Raw genomic sequence first — 19,628 nt, 5'->3', positions numbered from 1 at the left:
ATGGCTGCTCTCTGCCTGCTGGTAGAGAGGGTCTGAGCCAATTTGGGTCACTGTGGTGGATTTCTGAAGTGATTTTCCTCCAGCTGGGTGGTTCCAGTCCTACAGGGGGGAGGGAGCTGGGAACTACACAGCTAAAACACCACAGCTTTGGGGCCTGCAGCCCCAGGGTCTAGAAGAGCAATCCTGATGCTCTTGGGTTTTTTAAGACATTTTTTGAGCTTTTTTTTTGTCTTCTCTGCCAGAAGAGTGCAGCCCTTCACCAGTCCTGGCCTTTGCTTCTTCTCCTCGACCCAACCACAGCTACGTGTTCAAACGGGAACCTCCTGAGGGCTGTGAGAAGGTCCTGGCTTTTGAAGAAGCCTCGTAAGTTTGAGGAGTTGGTGGCAGAAGTCAGATCCCATCCAGTTGGTCCTAGGGGAGGAGGTGGGGTGGGGACAGCTGAAGCTCCTGATGCTGCAGTTGTCACCCCTGCCCTGGCCTTAAAGCAGGGAGCAGCCTCCAGGAAAAACTCCCAACCAAAAGGTGGCTGCTCAGAAGAGCTAAAAGCTGAACTGCTGCCTCTCAGACATAGAATCCTAGAACTGGCTGGGTTGGAAGGGACCTCAGAGCTCATCAAGTCCAACCCTTGCTCCACTCCCCCCGTGGTTCCCAGCCCATGGCACTGAGTGCCACATCCAGGCTCTTTTGAAATATCTCCAGGGATGGAGAATCCACCCCTTCCCTGGGCAGCCCATTCCAATGGCTGAGCACCCTCTCCAGAAAGAAATCCTTTCCTAATATCCGACCTAAACCTCCCCTGGCAGAGCTGAAGCTCTGCCAGGGGAGGTTTAGGTTGGATATTAGGAAAAAATTCTTTAGTCCATGCCCTCTTGTCCCACTGATATCAGCCCAACCCCCCCTGGCTCCAACCTCCTTTCAGGGAGTTGGAGAGAGTGATGAGGTCTCCCCTGAGCCTCCTCTTCTCCAGCCTCAACACCCCCAGCTCTCTCAGCCTCTCTTCATAGGTGCTTCTTCATGCTGAGGTGATTCCTTGCTGGAAGTTTTCCTTGGCCAGCAGAGCCTCTTGAGGACAAGAGGTGGTTCTGCTGTAAATAAGTGTGACAGAGCAGGCTCTCTGTACCTCCAGAGCCATCCAGCTCAGGCAGCTCAGGATGTGTGCACAGCTCCAGGAGTTTTGCCTGTGGCTGCTCAGTGCCCTTACAAGTGCCTGTTCCTAATCAAGAAAGCTGGGGAGGGACTTTTCCCTCATCCTATCAACCCCTTGGGGTGATGGCTTTCACCTGACAGAGGGGAGATTAAGGTCAGACATCGGGAAGACATTTTTTGGGGTGAGGGTGCTGAGCCCCTGGGTGCCCAGGTTGCCCCCAGAAGCTGTGGCTGCCCCATCCCTGGCAGTGTTGAAGGTTGGATGGGGCTTGGAGCCCCCTGGGCTGGTGGGAGGTGTCCCTGCCCATGGCAGGGGGGGCACTGGGGGGGCTTTGAGGTCCCTTCCAACCCAAACCAGTCTGGGATTCCTTGAGAAGAGAAAGGGGAGACCTTAGAGCACCTTCCAGTACCTGAAGGGGCTCCAGGAAAGCTGGGGAGGGACTTGGGACAAGGGCCTGGAGGGATGGGATGAGGGGGAAGGGTTTGCAGCTGCAAGAGGGGAGATGGGAGGGAGAACTGAGGGTGGGGAGAGCCTGGAAGAGCTTTCCTGGAGCAGCTGTGGAATCCCCATCCCTGGCAGTGTTGAAGGTTGGATGGGGCTTGGAGCCCCCTGGGCTGGGGGAGGGGTCCCTGCCCATGGCAGGGGGGGCACTGGGTGATCTGGGATTCCATGATTTCCATCATCAAGTCCACTCTTGTCTCTCTCCTTCAGCTCCCCCAGCCCTGCTCAACCTTTTCAGCCTTCCTGCCCAGATAAGAACAAAGTGCACTTCAACCCCACGGGTTCTGCCTTCTGCCCTGTCAGCCTGGTGAAACCTCTCTTCCCAAACGTGGGTTTCCTCTTCAGGGGTTTCCCAGCTTCTTCCAGCCCTGCCACGGACACGTTTACATCCTGCCAGCCCACAGCTTCCCCTCCTTTCCTCGGGGTGAGGAAAGATGCTGCTGTGGAGAGCTTCAGTGAGGTGTCCAAGTCTTCTTCACTGAGCTATGAACACTGGAAGCGTGGCCAGGCAGAGGAGAACGTTGTGTTCCACAGCTCTCTGGTGGTGTGAAGCCTTTTTTTTTTTTTTTTTTTTGGGGTGGGGGGAAGCCAGGCAGCACCAGCTCCTCTCTGCCTGCCTGTGGAGACACAAGTGCCTTGAAGGTGGGATGTGTGACAGCCAAGGGACAACCCTGGGACTGAGAACCACAGTGGTTTTTCCTCCCCAGAGTGACAGAAACTGTGAAGTCGTTGTGCCCAGGGACTCCTCCCTGCTGGACAGGCAGGGTTCTCCCAGCCCCCCCTGGGGAAAGCACTTTTCCTGTGTTGAATTGTCTTTTGTTTCCTGTGTGATTGTTTGCCTGGTGAAGAGCAGGCTGTGCTTGTGAAGGAGCTGGAGTTGGGAGAGCTGAGGTTGGAGCTTGCCCTGGGGTTGCTGAACCCTGGGAAAAGGGAAGAGAAGGAGCCTGGAGGCAGTGGAATGGAGCAGGGAATGAGGATCTGCACTCAGCTCCTCTCCCTCAGGGGAGCAGCAGAGCCCTCCCGTGCCTCAGTTGCTCTTTGGGGAGAGTGCAGGTGTCCAAAGGCAGCTCCCACAGGTCTGGAAAACTCAGGAGGCTGAGGCTGAGGGAGGTGTTGGGGTCACAAATTCTTTGTCTGCTCCCCCCGTGCCTGGGGAAAGGTCCTGCAGGTGCCTTGGGATGAGGGAGGTGAAAACCAACCCAGTGCACAAAAGTCCCTGCTCCAGGGGGGGTTTTGCTGCTTCCCAGCCATGAGCCCCAACAGCCTGGCTGGGGTGGGATGGACTGGGGGGAGGGGGATGGAGGGTTTTGGGGGGTCAGGACCCCCCTACCCTGAGGGGGGGTTTGGTGCATGGAGCTGTGAGAGCAGCACTGGCCCAGCACCCTCCAGCTCCAGGGGAATGTGGATTGTAAAACCTCTTGGCAACAAAAGTATTGGATTTTCTGTTGTGTTTTGAAGGCTCTGGGTTGTACTGAAGAAGCCAATTTTCTTGTATCTGATGTAGAAACTCTATTTTCTTCCAAAGACACTATTTTTGCAGCTGTTTGAAGTTTGTATTTTCTGTACGTATTGCAAAGCTTAAAGGAGGAGGAATGTTGGCTCTGGAGTTCCTGTCTTATGTTTAGAGGGTTGGTTGTTTTTGTTGGGTTTTTGGTTTTTTTGGGTTTTTTTTTTTTTTCTGCAGATGCTGGTATTGCCAGTTAAAAAGGAAACAAAAATAAATATTTCAGGCATCCAAAGCCCTTCTTTGGGATTTAATGTCTTGAGTCTCAACTGGAGTCTCTGGAGAGCTCAGCAGGCAGATGGAAGGCAGGAGCTCTCCTGGGGGTCTCATCCTGCTCTGGGGGTCACCAGGAGGGTGCTGGGGCTCAGTGGGTCCAAAGAGTGCCTGGGACTGGTTGAAGTTCTGAGGTTGGTTGAAGGACTCAGAACAAAATCTGCCCAGGAGCAGCTGAAACTAAATTCAGAAATAAATTTTAAGTGATCACACAGAGGGGGTAAGAAGGCAAATCAAGTGATTTTCACTTGAAAAGTGGGGGTGTTGATCCTGGAGCAGAGGAGGCTGAGGGGAGACCTTCTGGCTCTCTGCAACCCCCTGAGAGGAGGTTGGAGCCGGGGGGGGGTCGGGCTCTGCTCCCAAGGAACAAGGCAGAAAAAAGAAAAGGCAGAAAAGGAGCTGGGGGTGTTGGCTGGCAGTGACTGACCACGAGGCAGTGTGTCTCCAGGTGGCCAAGAAGGCCACCAGCATCCTGGCTGTGTCAGCACTGGTGTGGCCAGCAGGAGCAGGGCAGGGATCATCCCCTGTGCTGGGCACTGCTGAGGCTGCACCTCCAATCCTGGGGTCAGTTTTGGGTCAGAAAAGGGACACTGAGGGGCTGGAGTGTGTCCAGAGAAGGGAAAGAGAGGTGGGGAAGGGTCTGGAGCAGAAGTCTGCCCAGGAGCAGCTGAGGGCCCTGGGGGTGTTGATCCTGGAGCAGAGGAGGCTGAGGGGAGACCTTGTGGCTCTCTGCAACCCCCTGAGAGGAGGTTGGAGCCAGGGGGGGTCGGGCTCTGCTCCCAAGGAACAAGGGATGGGACAAGAGGAACTTTTGGCACAACTCAAGTGGTGCCAGGGGAGGTTTAGGTTGGAGCTTGGGGACAATTTCTCCCTGGAAAGGGTTGTCAGGGCCTGGCCCAGGCTGCCCAGGGCAGGGCTGGAGTCCCCATCATCCCTGGAGGGGTTTCAGAGCCTGGAGATGTGGGGATGAGGGACATGGGGCAGGGGTGGCCTTGGGGGAGCTCTCGGACTCCAACCCGAACGCGTTCCCCGCTCCCGCTGGGCCGGTTCGGCAGCACCGCAGAGGCCGCGGGAGGAAACAGCGGCTGAAAGGGAACCGGGGGGGGCGGGGAACCCGAGCTGCCTCCGGCACCCGCAGAGCGCCCGGTTCGGTTCGGTCCCGTCCCGTCCCGCCCGGTTCGGTTCCGTCCCTGAGGGGCCGCACTGCGCACGCGCCGGCCCGGCCCGAGCCGCTGAGGCGACGGCGGAAACGCCAACCCGCCCCTTAGCCCCGCCCCCCGGCCGCGCAGCCAATCCCCGCGCTCCACATCTCTTTACGTCACACAAGGGACGCGCTCAGCGAAAGTCCCCGCTCTGGGGCTGCCCCCATGCTGCCTGTCCCGCCGGGCGCTCCGTTGCCGTGCCCTGGGCCGAGCCGCGGAGGGGAAAGCTCCGGGATGGCTGCGGGAAGTCCCGGCGCGTCCCTCCCGAACGGCTCTGCCCGGTGTCCCGCGTTCCCCTCCCGCCTCCTCCTCACGGCGGACCGGGCAGCGTCAGGGTCGGGCGCGGCAGGGCCGGGAGGGTCCTGTCCGGCGGGCGGGCTCAGGCCGGGCCTATGAGGCAGCCCGCTCCGCCGGCCGCCGCGCTGCGGGATGCGGTGCTGGAGGTGTCCCCGGCGCTGAGCGGCCACAGCCCCGCCATGGCGAACACCGGCAACGCCGCCGCGCTGCCCGAGCGCCTCCGCCTGCCCGTCTGCTTCCTCGGCGTCTTCGCCTGCTACTTCTACTACGGCATCCTGCAGGAGAGCATGTGAGCCCCGCGGGGTCTCTGCGGGGGAAGGGGGGGGAGGGAGAAATCCTCCGTGGGAAGCTCCGTGGGGTCGGCCCGGGGGAGGTTTCACCCGGTTTCCCCGGGTGCGGTGTCTGTCTGTCGGTGCCCCGGGGTGTTGCTGCGGTTCGGGCTCCTCACGCCGCGCCCTTTTCCAGCACTCGGGGCCGGTACGGAGAGGGCGCCAAGCAGGAGAAGTTCAAGTACGCCCTGACCCTGGTGTTCATCCAGTGCGTGATCAACGCCGCCTTCGCCAAACTCCGTGAGTCCGGGGGGCTCCGGGGACTCCGTTTGCTGCCCCTGGGAGGAGGGGAGAAGCGCGGGGGTTGTCCCTGCTGGTGAGAGCCTGAAGGCGCTCGGCCCCGGGTGTTTGTGTCCCTCCTGAGTTTTCTTTTCCTTTCTTCTCCTCCCAGTGATCCATTTCTTCGACTCGGTCAAGGCTGACCGCACCCGGGGCTGGCTCTATGCCTCCTGCTCCCTCTCCTACCTGGGGGCCATGGTTTCCAGCAACTCAGCACTGCAGTTTGTCAGTTACCCCACCCAGGTACCCCCAAAACCCAGCCCTGGCGAGGCAGCTGCTGCTGGTGCAATGAGACAGAGGGAAAGGGGGATTTTGAGGCTTATTTTCTACCTTTTTGAGGTTGTGGCAGTGGCTGAGTCAGTGTGGGGAGGAGTTAAGAGAGCTCCCCTGGAAGGGGAAGGCTGGGAATGGGTTAATTGGGAGCTGGTGCTGATGCTGGGGGGGGTTGAGGTGATTTTGAAACCTTTGCTGATTGTTCAGCTGTTGGTGGGGGGGGTTTTTTGTCTCCTTGTTTTTGGAGTCTCTGGTGCATCAGGGGAGTCAGACCCCAGATGTTCACCCTTGTATAGTCAGGGTCTCTCCTCCCAATTAACCCAATCTTTCTTTTCCAGGTTCTTGGCAAATCCTGTAAGCCCATCCCAGGTACGTGCTTCACGTTTCTATTTCTGGGGATTTCTGTTGGTTCCTCAACCAGAACCTCAGCTGTCAGAGCAGTGTCCCTCCCTCTGCCAAGTGGTGTTTTATCCCTGTGTTGGTGAAGTTAAAATCCCCCCTCCCTGTGAGGATCCTGGGAGTGGTTTCTGATGTTGTTTCTTTCCAGTCATGCTTCTAGGGGTGACTTTGCTGCGGAAGAAGTATCCCCCAGCCAAGTATCTCTGCGTCCTCTTGATAGTTGCAGGCGTGGCCCTGTTCCTCTACAAACCCAAGAAGGGGGTGGGCAGTGATGAGCACATCTTTGGCTATGGAGAGCTCCTCCTGGTGAGTGCTGCAAGAGCCAGGGGGAGGGGGAAGGAAGGAGCCACCTCCTTTATCACAGAATCCTAGAACTGGCTGGGTTGGAAGGGACCTCAGAGCTCATCAAGTCCAACCCTTGCTCCACTCCCCCCGTGGTTCCCAGCCCATGGCACTGAGTGCCACATCCAGGCTCTTTGGAAATATCTCCAGGGATGGAGAATCCACCCCTTCCCTGGGCAGCCCATTCCAATGGCTGAGCACCCTCTCCAGAAAGAAATCCTTTCCTAATATCCAACCTAAACCTCCCCTGGCAGAGCTCCAGCTCTGCCAGGGGAGGTTTAGGTTGGATATTAGGAAAAAATTCTTTAGTCCGTGCCCTCTTGTCCCACTGATATCAACCCAACCCCCCCTGGCTCCAACCTCCTTTCAGGGAGTTGGAGAGAGTGATGAGGTCTCCCCTGAGCCTCCTCTTCTCCAGCCTCAACACCCCCAGCTCCCTCAGCCTCTCCTCCTCAGGTGTACCCTGAGCTGCTGGGGGAAGGCTGCTGCAGGAGGAGGCTGGGGTTTTGAGGGCACAGCCTGAAGCTGTGGGGTTTTGAGTGTGTTTTGAGGTAAGGGAATGGGTGTTTAAGAGGAGAGTTGGGGTGTCAAGGAATGAGGAGGATGCTCAAGATCTTTTCCTCAAGAGAAGAACTAAAAAAATGAAGGATTTATCTCTGTCTTTCCTCAGCTGCTGTCTCTGACCTTGGATGGGCTGACTGGTGTCTCTCAGGACCACATGAGAGCTCACTACCAGACAGGTTCCAACCACATGATGCTGAATGTTAACCTCTGGTCCACCTTGTTCCTGGGGGCTGGTAAGGAACAACCTGCAAAACCCACAGCCACCACACCACGAGACAGGCCCGGGACATCCTGTGGGAAAGAGACCTCATGCCCTGCTCCAAAAAGGGCCTGGAACTCTTCTTTTGCAAATAACTTTGTTTTGGGGGTTTTTTGGGTTTTTTTTTGGGTTGGTTGTATCTAGAAGCTTGTTGTGTGCTGTAGCTCTTCCCATGCCCAGCAGAGGACAGTGCTCCACGCAGAGTGGAGCTGCCTGGGGCTTGTTCACTCCTCAGCTCTGCTCCAGCCCCAAACCACCCGGGTTCTACTTGAGGATTTTACCTCAGAAATAAGCTATCAGTGTAGCTTTCCCCTCCAACCAGGGAGTAGCACTTCTGGTTAACTCCTAGGGACTGTTTATCAGCCCTGGATCTGCAGTTCCTGGTTGCTTTTGCCATTAATTAACCAGGAAGGTGATCACTTTTTTCACCTGTTCTTTGCTTGCAGTAGCTTCTCTTGGCTTCTGAGTGTAAATTATGTAGCAGTGGCTACTCAGGCTGCCCGTGGGCTTGTAACTCATGCTTTTCCTCTTGATCTTGATCCAGGGATCCTCTTCACTGGAGAGCTCTGGGAGTTCTTGAGTTTTACAGAACGTTACCCCAGCATCATTTACAACATCCTCCTGTTTGGCCTGACGAGTGCCCTGGGTCAGGTAAACACAATTCCCTCACTCCACAGCCTTCCAGGGGGTGGCTTTGTCCAGTCAGAAGGATTCAACTTTTTTTATCTCCACCTATGATCTGCGTTGTACTTTTCTCCAGTCAGAGTGACAGAAGGTGTTTTTATTTGTCTTCCCACAGAGTTTTATCTTCATGACTGTGGTATACTTCGGGCCTCTGACCTGTTCCATCATCACCACCACCCGCAAGTTCTTCACCATTTTAGCCTCTGTCATTCTGTTTGCCAATCCCATCAGCACCATGCAGTGGGTGGGAACCATCCTGGTGTTTTTGGGTAAGTTTGGGAAACCAAGGCCTTTTCCCTTGGAATTTAATTAGAGGTGATGCATAGCCAGGGAAGAGCTGACAAAAGATGATGGTCAAAAAAAATCTGTTTGGATGAGAAGACTCTTGATGGCAGAGCAGGTTCATATCCTCCCCAGGGCAGGTGAAGGGGAACATGACTTAGAATCCTAGAATTGGCTGGGTTGGAAGGGACCTCAGAGCTCATCAAGTCCAACCCTTGATCCACTCCCCCCGTGGTTCCCAGCCCATGGCACTGAGTGCCACATCCAGGCTCTTTGGAAATATCTCCAGGGATGGAGAATCCACCCCTTCCCTGGGCAGCCCATTCCAATGCCTGATCACCCTCTCCAGAAAGAAATTCTTTCTAATGTCCAACCTAAACCTCCCCTGGCACAACTTGAGACCTCTTGTGCCCTCTTGTCTTGCTGAGAGTTGCCTGGGAAAAGAGCCCAACCCCCCCCTGGCTCCAACCTCCTTTCAGGGAGTTGGAGAGAGTGATGAGGTCTCCCCTGAGCCTCCTCTTCTCCAGCCTCAACACCCCCAGCTCCCTCCGCCTCTCCTCACAGGACTTGTGCTGGATCCCTTCCCAGCCTCCTTGCTCTTCTCTGGACCTGCTCCAGCACCTCAATCTCCTTCCTGAGCTGAGGGGCCCAGAACTGGACACAGGACTCAAGCTGTGGCCTCCCCAGGGCTGAGCACAGGGGCAGAATCCCTTCCCTGGACCTGCTGGCCACGCTGTTCCTGAGCCAGCCCAGGATGCCATTGGCCTTCTTGGCCACCTGGGCACACTGCTGCCTCCTCTTCAGCTTCCTGGCAATCCAGACTCCCAGGTCCCTCTCTGTCTGGCTGCTCTATTCTTCTATTACTTCTATTTCTTGGTATTTTATCTCTTTCTGTCTCTTTTGTTATTTTCTTTTCTGCCACACCAGGTGAGTCACTGCCTCTGAGTGACCAGAAGCTGATGCTGTTAAGCTGATTTTTTGCAAGGCTCCTTGTGTTATGTTTGTTTGCAAAGTCTGAAGCAAGTTTTTTATGCACATGTGTTGTTTTATCTCTTTTTGCAGGACTGGGACTCGATGCCAAATTTGGAAAGGTAGTGAAGAAGACATCACATTGAGGAAGTGGTTGATCTCTGCAGTTGGAATGAACTTTTAATTTATTGTCTTGTACCTCAAAATCTATTATCAAACTGGACTCAGGATAGGTAATCAGAAGGACAGTATTTGGATTTTTTTTTTTTTTTTTTGTTTTAGTTTTTTTATTCTCAGTTGTCTTAAAAGCATAATTCTTTAGTTTTAACTGTAATTAAGCCTTTTTTTTTTTTCTATAATCAAAGCTGCATTAGTAGAGCCTAGCAGCAGGATGAAATTCTTGCCTTAACAGGAAAAAAAAACAAACCCTTCATATCTTTATTAAAGAAAAAGAGACAATGGCCACTTTTCCAGAACTTTTAATTTCACTGTGCTTGGGGAGAAGCAGCACACCTCTCCAAGGAGGGGGCTACTCTTAGAATTATGTTAGTTCTTTGCTGTGGCCTGGAAAGATCCCTGGATTAAAGGCCTGTGTTGAAGACAACACCCTCTTTTGACTGATTGCATCATTTTTCCACAAATGAGTTGATGGAGCAGCAATTGGACCCTCTTCCATTAAGATAATCTGTGCAGGCACCAAGTTGCATGATGTCCTTCATCCCAGCCCTTCAAAACCAGGAGCAACTCTTGGCATATGTGCAAGTTTACAGGAAACCTGTTTAACCAGTGGGGCCCAAATTAATTCTTTTCACACCCCTCCCTCGCTGATGCAGGGACAGGACCCTCTGCTGCTAAAACCATGCCAAGGTTGTGTGACAACAGCTTCTAAATGTTGAAAGGGCCCTTTTTAATTAACCACCATCATGGGGAGCTTTGGGATGCCCGCTCCTGAGCACAGGCGAGCTCCCCAGTGTCTCGTGGGGAGGAGTTATTTTCATAATGATGCCTTCAGAGTTGGAGAGGGAAATTCTCCAAAGAGCAAACTTTACACATGAAAGCTTGTTCCTACCAGCTGTCACTTGGTCTCCATCTGTTCTGTGGCTTTGGCCTTTTGCCCCTCCAGATGGGATCTCCATCTCTTTCCTGAGTGGCTGTTGTAAGCCTCTCCCTCTCTATCCCCTGTTTCCCTCACCCTTCCAGAGTTCCCTATAACTTTTTTGGCCTCAAATTTGGTTTTAATTTCTTCTTCTTCTTTCATCTGTCTTGCTATCCTAGAGTTCTGCTCAGACAATATGTTTCCTGGAAAATTAAGCCTGAGGCTATCAAGGGGGTTTTCTCTGTCACCTTCACCTCTTTGCTACTGCACGTTGTCCCCAAGGTCAAGTGATGAGTAGCAAACCTCTTCTCAGTAGTAGAGAATTATGCAGAGAAAGCTTTTGTGACTGAACTCCATGGATCCAGCTTGATGAGCAGTGTGTGCTGGCAGCTGCTCCTGTCCTGAGGTTCTGGCTTCCCTGAAGTGCTTCCCAGTATGGAAGGTAATGAACATTAGTTCCATTTTCTAAAAGGGAGCAGAGAAACTGCATGACTTGTTCCTGAACACTGTGGCAGAGATAAGAATTATCCTTTGTGTGTCTTAATCATAAAACCATCTTTCCTCTGTGCTTATAGGACTTAAGCTCCTCTATCACTCTTATTTTAATTCCACAGAAGCAGAATTGCTTATGAACCAGGATTCTCTACTGGCTAAAGCTCTTCAGGAAGGGTATGATTAGAAATTGTCAGTCTGTTAGCAGCAATCTCCTTTTTGTTTACAGCACCTCAAGCCAAATTGCCTCGTGTGTACATGAAGTACTCTTCCCATGCTCTTCTCTCCCTTTTGCCCCCAAGTCTAGGTCTAGCTTTAGGAGAAGAAGGTGTCTTAAAAATGAAACAAAGATGTCATTGTTATATTTTTGCCTTAACCATTGAAAAGAAGCCACTGTAGTTTCAAGGGAACTTCTGCTCAGACCCACAGGTTCATCCCTTTCCCCACACCACAGGCCAACAAGAAAGAACAAAGCTGGGAACCTCCTAGGGTTTGTTTTCTAAACCAAGATCTGTCTTTACCAATATCTTCAACTTGTCTGTATTCAAAGCACAGATTCAAAGATTAGTCTGCCAAGAAGAAAAATAAAGGAGATTTTTTTTTCTCTCTCCTGATTGCTGCAGGCTCCCTTGACCCACTTTAGCTCTAAAACCTATTCCTGGTATTGCTCCAGCTTGGATCTTGCTGCACCTCTGACTCTTAGTCAATAAGAATTTCCCTAAAACAAAGGCAGCTCTTGTACCTACACTGAGTCTGAATCCTGTGGATTTCCTCAGACACCTTGCTGTCCTCTCTTCAGGCCTCACCTACTGTGGGATCCCAGAGGAGGTTACAAAAGCAATTCAAGAAGCTATTTTCAAATCAGCAGTGTTTTTTCTTGGACAGTTCTAACAAAGCTACCACAAAGCAGGTCCCCAGCTCTGAGCTGCCAGGATTATTGCTGTAATGCCTCTCCCCAGTGACAGACTGCCTGCCACACTTTGAGAAGTCTGCTTGCTGGCTTCTGGTGTGTGTTCCTGCTTGAGTTCAGCTGTCTGTACATAGACAGGTAAACTCTAAGGGAACTGGGTTAGGATCCAATGAAGTTTTCATCCTCTGTGTTATTTTTTTCCTGTTAGAAATGGTAACTCCTTTTTGAGGCACTTCTGCAGAGGGATGATTAGATTTTAATAGGTGGGTCGTTTGGGTTTTTTTAGCTTTGTTCACACTTTTTTTGGCTTAGACACAGTCTAAGTGTCTTCAGAGGCAATGCTTGAATTTCTGGTGAAGTGTCAGGAAAGGCTTTCCATCTTCAAGTAAAAGATCAGTAACATACAAAGTGCTGACAGAACTTAACTCTGGTTTCTCTAGACCCTGCATAACATCCAGGCTATGGCTGTGCAAAGAAATCTTTACTGCTGGCAAGTTCTATTTTGCTTATTCAAAGAAGAAAGTGTTCTGTGGTAGCTTGTGCACCTAGAGCAGTTTGGAGGTTTTGAAAAATTAAAGCACAGTGCTCAGGTTTTCTGCCAGCAGCCTGAGCTTCACCAGTTCTGCTGTGACTTGGTTTATCTCTGCTTTTTCTAGACATTCTCCAGTTTATTAGGGTGCAAATCAAGTTAAATAAAAAGAGACTACCTTGTTCTTTTTAGTCCTGTGTGCTTGATCTTTCTTTCCCCAGCTGAAGCAAGCAAATAGTGGTGTGATAATGCCATGCTTTCCAAAATGAGAAGTTTTTGTGAAGTGTAAAACAGCCTTTGCAGCCAAGCAGGCAGGTGCTTTAAACAGCCACTCTGTAATGTTTCAAGTTTGGGCTGACTTGTGAGTTCCTAAAGGCAGTGCTTGTGGTTTGCTCCTTCCTGAGCAGATGTGAGTGGTGTCTGGGTAGAAGAGGAAGGGAAATCACTTGAGTAGGTGTTAAGTGCCTTAGACAAAGCCCTGCAAGTGAAAAATGTGAAGGTCAGGCTGAGAAGTGATGAATAGATTCCATCTTCTCTTCTAATTTTGTTGGTTCCAGAGTCCCAGCCCAGAGTCTGTTAATGACTCATCAAGTTACCAGCAGGGGGAACTCCTATTTCAATCATTTTCACAAAAAACCCAAGAAAACCAAAACCCAGTTTCTTTTTATTTAGTGATATAACTGTACTTCCGGAGTCTAAGCATGAAGAGTAAATACACAATGTGGAAATCAAGGTCTTTCCTCTGTTTTTATTTGGCTTATTCCTTTTTTGTCCATCAGCAGAGACTGTGTTGAAGCTGTTGTTAGAAACTTTAGGATAATCTCCATCTTTTCTGCAGAATGGCCTTTGTTACCAATAGCACAGAACTCTCATGTCATTTTGTGCTCATGTAACACAACCAGCTGGCTTCCTGTGCAGCACCAGCAGCCACTGCCATCTCTGTTTTGAAAACATTTCTGCCAGAATTCTCCTAGGAACCCTGTCAGTTCTTGGTGGTTCCAGGGAGATGAGAAAAATCATGCACATACTGAGAATAAACAGCAGATTATGTTGCTGCAGTGTTTGTGCCTCTTGGCCCTCCAGGAGGAACTTGTTGAGGTATCAGCTAAGAAAGGTGAAGTTTTATTTCATAGCTAGCTGAGACATGGCATCCACAGGGGGGGAAACTTGGCAGCTGTGTTGCTTTTCCTTTTCATCTTCCTTGTTTTTACAAGCTCCTTCTGCAACACCATCAACAGATGTTTAAAAAAACCCAAATATTTAGAGAGCACACAGAACAAGGTAGATGGTGCATATATTTTGTAGAGGTGGCTATAATTGTGTATCACTGATAACTTTCTGGTCACAGGATAGCAAAGATTTGTGCTTGAATGCCAGCAGTTGAAGGGATAAGGAAGTCATTGTTACTGCTTTGAAATCAATGAATTACCCATCTTGAAGATACCACTTAAAACCTTAGGGTTCTTAGGGTTCTCTACACCAACCCTAAGAGTCATTCTTCAGGAACAACTAGAATTTCTGCTGTGCAAAACTCAGTTAAGAGCTGGGGATGATCTGAGATTATTACTGAGATTTGAAAAGTTGAAAACTGGGAATGAAGCATTTTAATAGATATACAGAATTTTGGGGAAGATTTCCATAATGGTCCTTGTATGTAGTGATTTGCATCTCCAGGGGGGGCCCAGCACCTCACATTTCTAATCAGGTGTTTTAATTTCCCCTTTAAAACAGCCAGTGGGAAGACAATCCTGCAGTGGAACATGAGTAGAGAGCATGCTGGCCCCACCTGTAATACCCTGTTCCCATTGACAGCAGAAAACTGTCCTCCAAAGGACTGTTTTCCACCTAAAATTAAAACATTACAAAGCAATAAAAATCATCTCTCTTGAGGGGACTTTAACAGGAGGGATCACTGGGATCTCCAGTTTCTGTGGTGGTGGTAAAAGCAAGACAGTTGAGTCTGTGTCCCCTGGCAGTGTGCCTGCCTGCCAGTCTGAACTAAACTTCTGAAACTCACTTCTCAGAACTATGAAAACTGCTTTCCAGGCAAAGGCTGCCTCCTATCAGCTTTGAGGAGCTGAGTCTGTGTTCCAGACAAATGTGCAGCTTGCTCTGGTTTAGTTTATTCTCAGCACTTCAGTTTTAGAGTAGCCATAACTTGACAATACTTGCTAGAATGTGTGCAATGAAGTCTGTATTGACAGCCAATGCCTTTATCATCCTGTCAAAACCACACATTTAGAGAGCCCTCCTTTCTTCCACCAACAATAACACCCAGAACAAAACTAAACTGTCACCTGATTATGAATCCTGAGTAATTGAAAAATTCTGTTTGTGAATACCTTAAAATCCTGACTTTTCCCTAACTGATGTTATTCCCTGCATGGGTCAGACTGCAAATGAATGTTTACATTTTCCCTTTACCTCATCACTTGGCTTCATTGTTCCATCCTTTTTTTCTTACTGGGTTTAATTCCCTTTCAGCTGCTTGAGCCCTTCATGCTCATTCATTCTTTCATGCTCTGTTATACAGACTGAATCTTACCCTCAGTTTTCAAGTCTTTTTTTTCCATTTTTCTCTCTGCACCTGTAGAAGGGGAAAACAACAGTGATAAAAACCTCCAGACTGTTGCAGTTTGTTCCTCCTATTCCATGAGGGAAGATTGTTGTGATAACATTGAAGATTAATTCTTGTTTGTGGAGAAAAGCAGGTTTGAATAAATCAGAGGACTTTTGACAATGTTCTGAGCTTCTCTACTCTGCAGGTGCTAGCAGAGTTAACAGCATCTTGGAGAAAGGAAAATAATTTCACAGACCATTAGGGCTGGTGGGAAGCAGCAGGATCAGGTTTTAATGAATACAGGATCAAAAGCATCTTAGAGCAAACCAGCACTGAAAACAAGAGCAGGCTCATCAGGGAAGGCAGGAGATGCCTCTAACGAGAAACAAAGCACCAACTCAAAGACATTAGGGAGTCACTTTCTCACAATAGTGCATTTTAAAGTATAATTTCCTCTCCTAAAAAATGAGCTTTGATACTTTTCCAATACATGTAAAAATAGCACTATGAACAGATTCCCTGCAATTAAAATCTCCCAAGTCAGAATTTTTCCAAAGGAGGTCAAGAGTTTTTAAAAGAATGCTTGTTTTCTCACAAAGAAAAGTCATCTTTAATCATGGCAACAATGACTAAGTTGTCTTACAGTATTTTGAAGAGAGGAAAGCAACTTTGGGCAAGAAATATGCATAGCAGTAAACTCAGACCTGAGAATAGCTTGTTTGGGGAAAAGGAGATGATCCCACCTCTACCAGGAGGTCCTTTCTCATAGAAATGCTGATTATTACTGCTTTTTGTACAGAATTTAATGGTGTGGTGGCTGTGCTAGAGCAAACGTATCCTTCTGTGCTGTAAGGGACATAGGTGCTACTGGATCCATATGCAATTAAAATAGGAGTTAATTGCTGAAGTGCTCAGGCAGTTCTGAGCAGGTGTAGAACCAGGAACTGGCAACTTCCAGGTCAGAAAGGGCAGGGCCTGAACAACTGAGGTTACTGTGATTTTTTTCATCTGTTGAAAAGAATTGTTTTCAGTCTTAGTTTTGAATTTGGTTGTCTAAAACCCACCTAATTCCTACACTGTTCTGGATTCTGCTTTGAAACCAGAAGCAAACGTTTCCCCAGTTTTGTCTTGTTTTTAATATGATAAGCTGCCTAATTTCCCTACATTTTTAGAAGTTTTAAAATTGGGTAATACTCAACTTACCCTCCTACTCTGTGCAACACTGGAGATGACTTAATTTATTGTGAAGGAAAAGTGGGGGTACTGGACTCTCTCTGGCTCAGGACTTGCTATTTGGGTACAAATTAAATTTTGAGGAAAAGGGTTGCAAAATAAAAAGCTCACCAGGTTCCTTTCCCTGGAGGATCCTGAGTTACATGGTTCAAAGAAGGCACTGTCTGAGCAGCTTTTCCTTTCATCACAAACCATATCAGCACTTAGTGTCCTCTGGTGTGCCCTGTCAGTGCCAAAGCTTAGAGTCCTTTGACAAGATTAATAATAATGTTTAGGCTTTGTACTGGGCATATTTTTTTGTACATTTCCAAGAGGATGGAGATAGCTCAGCAGAAGTCAGCCTGCAAGGATACTAGATTTTTAATTGGTGATGACACCAAGATGACTTGTTTTGCAATGAAACCATAAAAGCTAATAATACCAAAATTATTTTTATGCCTGTAAAAGAAAGAGTGTAACCATAACCTCAAACCAAGAAAGGTTTGCATTACTGCTTGTGAATATACCACAGCATTTCCTCTTGTGTTACATGGGGAAAATGAGTTCTGTAGATGCCTTGCTGGTCTAAGGAGAGGTGAATCAAGCAACTTGCAATGTTTATGTGACTGCTGCATATTTAAAAGCCTCATTAAGTCTCCCCAGTGATTTGAGATGGGTTTTGTTTAGAAGGGTTTTGTTTGGTTTTCTAACAGAGATAGCAAATACAGGAAATAATTTAGTAACTGTGTTTTCATACTCTCCCAATCATCACGAGCTTATATGAGATTTTAATTAGTGCTGCATTTTCAATAACTCTGTAGCCCTACGTGTTGCAGATTCTTTCCTGGATAACAGGGAGATAATTATGAAAATCCTGTTTTTCAGTCTCTGACTAAAGGGATGGCTGATATATTTAATCATGATGTAGAAATGCTGGCAGCTTTCTTGAGTTCAGCCTCTCTCTAATTACATTTCTAGGTTTTTAGAAAATTGAAAGGGAAAACGTAGGAACAAAATAATTAAAGCCAAAGTGAATATTAAAAAGCAGGAGCTATTTAAAATTCTTGCACACAACTCTTTCACAGACATCAGTTTAATCAGCTTCACATAAAAATCAAACTTGTACACAAAAGCAACAGCTCCAAACCTGTGTATAAATTAGCATTTTTTGGTTCTTCTGCAGAAAAAAAGCCCCAAACTGTCTTGTATAATTCAGATGACACTGAGGCTTATACCCAAAATGAACACATTTGAGAATCTGTGTATTCTCACATGCACACTTCTGTCAGGACTCAGACACAGCAGTGTGTGTGTCTGCAGGCAGAACCTGAACCTCAGAATTTTCCAGTTGTTTTTTACAGAATTGTATTAAAGGCAGAAGGTCAGGTCTACGAAGAGTAAGTGACAGCATTTCACTTCTGTCTGCCACTGAGGAGGACAGAATTGAGTCTAAATAACTTATCAGATGAAGGAGAGGTGAAATTCAATCTTCATTTTCACAGAAACCAAATTTAATTTTTCTCCTCCTGAGAACAAGAGAATTTTGATCAGGAGAACGTCATAAACTGCAAAAGAGGTTGATCCTCCCTGCTGCTAAATGACACATGGCCAGTGCTGAATTAAAGGAGACATTTCTGTTTGTTCTGTCTAGAAACCCTTGTATCAAGACTCTGCTGCCTTAGAGCTCTAATGCAGGAGGGGGGAATCTCTTGTTGTCTCTAAAATTGCTGCTGTAATTTCCTTTTGCACTTCAGCCATAAGAAAATGAATACCTCAGTAAAAATCCACTTTATATTGGGAGAATAAAATCCAGGATAATGGCTATGGTGAGAAAATACATTTCCAGGAGAAATGTGTAGCCAGAATAGAAATGCTAATACCAATTCTGTGCTTCCCACGAGGCAGTTTTAGCCATTTCTTCATTACAATGCAGCATTACCTGCTGTTTTGTCACCATGGGCAGCAGTTTGTGAAATGAAGGAATGAAACAGAGTCCAAGAATTGGTCATGACTTGGATGAGCCACATGCCAGGAAAACCCAGGACACTGGAGAAAATGTTAGCAATAAGCCAGGCAATGTTCTCTGAGTCAGTGGTGGACAAATGTGGCAGCCTAATATGAGAAGCAGCATTTTTCATCTGAGAGACTGAGATATGAGGTAAAAAGACTTTGCATCTCTCATTTAAATAAGTGTAGCTGTGGTATTTATTATGTACCCTGGCTAATTTGGTTATTGGGGTGCTTTGCATGTAATTTATTAATTCATTTTTTAACTTAAGACTGAAACTGCCAGGAAAGAAAGGCAACTCTGCATAAGCTCTACAAACATTTAAGTAATTAAGGACTAATAACAATGAATATTTTGCTTTACTTGGTTGCAGACTATTAGAAATTAGAAGACTCACACATGGAGGAGATCTCAGGACCACAGGATGTTCTGGGTTGGAAGAGAACTTCAGGCCATCATCTGGTCCAACCTGCAGGGTCACCTATGAGATCTAACAAGGTTGCTCATGGCTTGCTTAAACTTAATTGCAAGCTTTAATGGCTTACTACTATGTAGCCTCTCTGGACAATCTGTCCAACCACTCATCTGTGGTCATGATGAAAAAATTGCTTGTATCTAGTCTAAACCTCTCATTTTTACTTGTGTTTCTCATCCTCCCAACACATAGCACTCTGAAGTGCCTGGCTCCATTTGTTTGGTAACCCCCTTGTAGAAAAAGTTCTGTAAGGTCTCCCTTGAGCTTTTGATCTAGACACCTGAATGGCAGAAAAAAAAGCATGTTTGTTTTATAATCTTTTTCTCAAAAGGTTATAATTTGTTATACTTGGAGAAGAAACTCACCACCCATTCTTAAAGTTGGCAAGAAACTGTTAGCATACACAGTGTGGGGAACTGTTATTCATAATCACTGGTGACCTATGCAGTGTTGTGCTCCACAACCCCTCCTACAATGAGATGAGGGATACAATACTGATTGTATTTTCCCTACACAACAGCAAGGCCAATACTTAAAGAAACGGGGAGGATAGGCAAAACCAGGCCACACCACAGGTGAACGCCCTCCTCACCTCCCCTAATGCTTCCTCCTTGGCTGATTTACAAATAAAACGGCTTGGTTTGGAAAGGACCTTAAAGATAATCCACTTCCAGCTCCTCAGCATGGGCAGGGACACCTACTACATCAGGTTGCTCAAAGCTCCAACCAACCTGACCTTGAACATTTGGAGAGGGCAGTCACAACTTCCCCAGGCAACCTCTTCCAGTGTCTCACCGCCCTCACAGGGAAGATTTTTTTCCTTGTATCTCTCCGAGTTTCAAACTTGTCCTCTCTCTACACAACACCACACCAGCTCCAAGCAGAGCCCGCACTACCAGGAGGAAGGGATCTCCCCGGCAGAGCTTCCCCCCATTACCTCAGGCAGCCGCCGCCTCACAGAGCCCTGAGGAGAACGAGAGACACAGCCCCGCGCTCGACGCCTTTCCCGCCTTCCACCCCCTCCCCTCCTCTGCGCAGGCGC

At 48.4% G+C, this 19,628-nt stretch overlaps 2 protein-coding genes and 1 long non-coding RNA gene across 11 annotated transcripts in view; 2 read left to right on the top strand and 1 right to left on the bottom strand.

Annotated features, from left to right (window-relative positions):
* Nucleotides 1-3,387, top strand: part of FAM117A (family with sequence similarity 117 member A) — a 37,353-nt gene extending 33,966 nt beyond the window's left edge. For 7 of the 9 annotated variants that reach the window (XM_071728354.1, XM_071728352.1, XM_071728353.1 and 4 more), the window contains 2 exons: nucleotides 243-363; nucleotides 1,859-3,387. In XM_071728354.1, coding sequence (XP_071584455.1) covers nucleotides 243-363; nucleotides 1,859-2,198 — 461 coding nt within the window. In that variant the 3' untranslated portion in view covers nucleotides 2,199-3,387. The remainder of the gene's footprint in view (nucleotides 1-242; nucleotides 364-1,858) is intronic. The other 2 variants (XM_071728349.1, XM_071728347.1) reach the window with 1 other exon arrangement.
* A 1,587-nt stretch (nucleotides 3,388-4,974) lies between these two features.
* SLC35B1 (solute carrier family 35 member B1) lies at nucleotides 4,975-12,522 on the top strand. Its single transcript, XM_071728360.1, has 9 exons — nucleotides 4,975-5,213; nucleotides 5,390-5,493; nucleotides 5,645-5,775; nucleotides 6,144-6,174; nucleotides 6,353-6,510; nucleotides 7,217-7,343; nucleotides 7,914-8,020; nucleotides 8,169-8,322; nucleotides 9,398-12,522. Exons 1-9 carry the CDS (start codon nucleotides 5,020-5,022, stop codon nucleotides 9,448-9,450), a joined length of 1,059 nt encoding a protein of 352 aa, XP_071584461.1. The 5' UTR covers nucleotides 4,975-5,019; the 3' UTR covers nucleotides 9,451-12,522.
* LOC139788419 (uncharacterized) lies at nucleotides 9,562-19,495 on the bottom strand. The gene is made up of 2 exons (XR_011722855.1): nucleotides 19,323-19,495; nucleotides 9,562-17,629 (listed from the first exon to the last, which is right to left on the bottom strand). It is a non-coding gene; the product is annotated as an uncharacterized lncRNA (long non-coding RNA).
* Between the last annotated feature and the right edge of the window lie 133 nt (nucleotides 19,496-19,628).

This window comes from Heliangelus exortis, chromosome 29 (assembly GCF_036169615.1).
Source record: "Heliangelus exortis chromosome 29, bHelExo1.hap1, whole genome shotgun sequence".
NCBI classification, from domain to species: Eukaryota; Metazoa; Chordata; class Aves; order Apodiformes; family Trochilidae; genus Heliangelus; species Heliangelus exortis.
This window is presented reverse-complemented; position numbering and strand designations above follow the sequence as displayed.

What these genes read in the sequence shown, in the direction of transcription:
- SLC35B1 (XM_071728360.1), top strand. Translation starts at nt 5,020, where the DNA reads ATGAGGCAGCCCGCTCCGCCGGCCGCCGCGCTGCGGGATGCGGTGCTG. An exon ending in CGCCGCCTTCGCCAAACTCC is followed by an intron (nt 5,494 to 5,644) that starts GTGAGTCCGGGG and finishes TTCTCCTCCCAG; the next exon opens with TGATCCATTTCTTCGACTCG. An exon ending in AACCATCCTGGTGTTTTTGG is followed by an intron (nt 8,323 to 9,397) that starts GTAAGTTTGGGA and finishes CTCTTTTTGCAG; the next exon opens with GACTGGGACTCGATGCCAAA.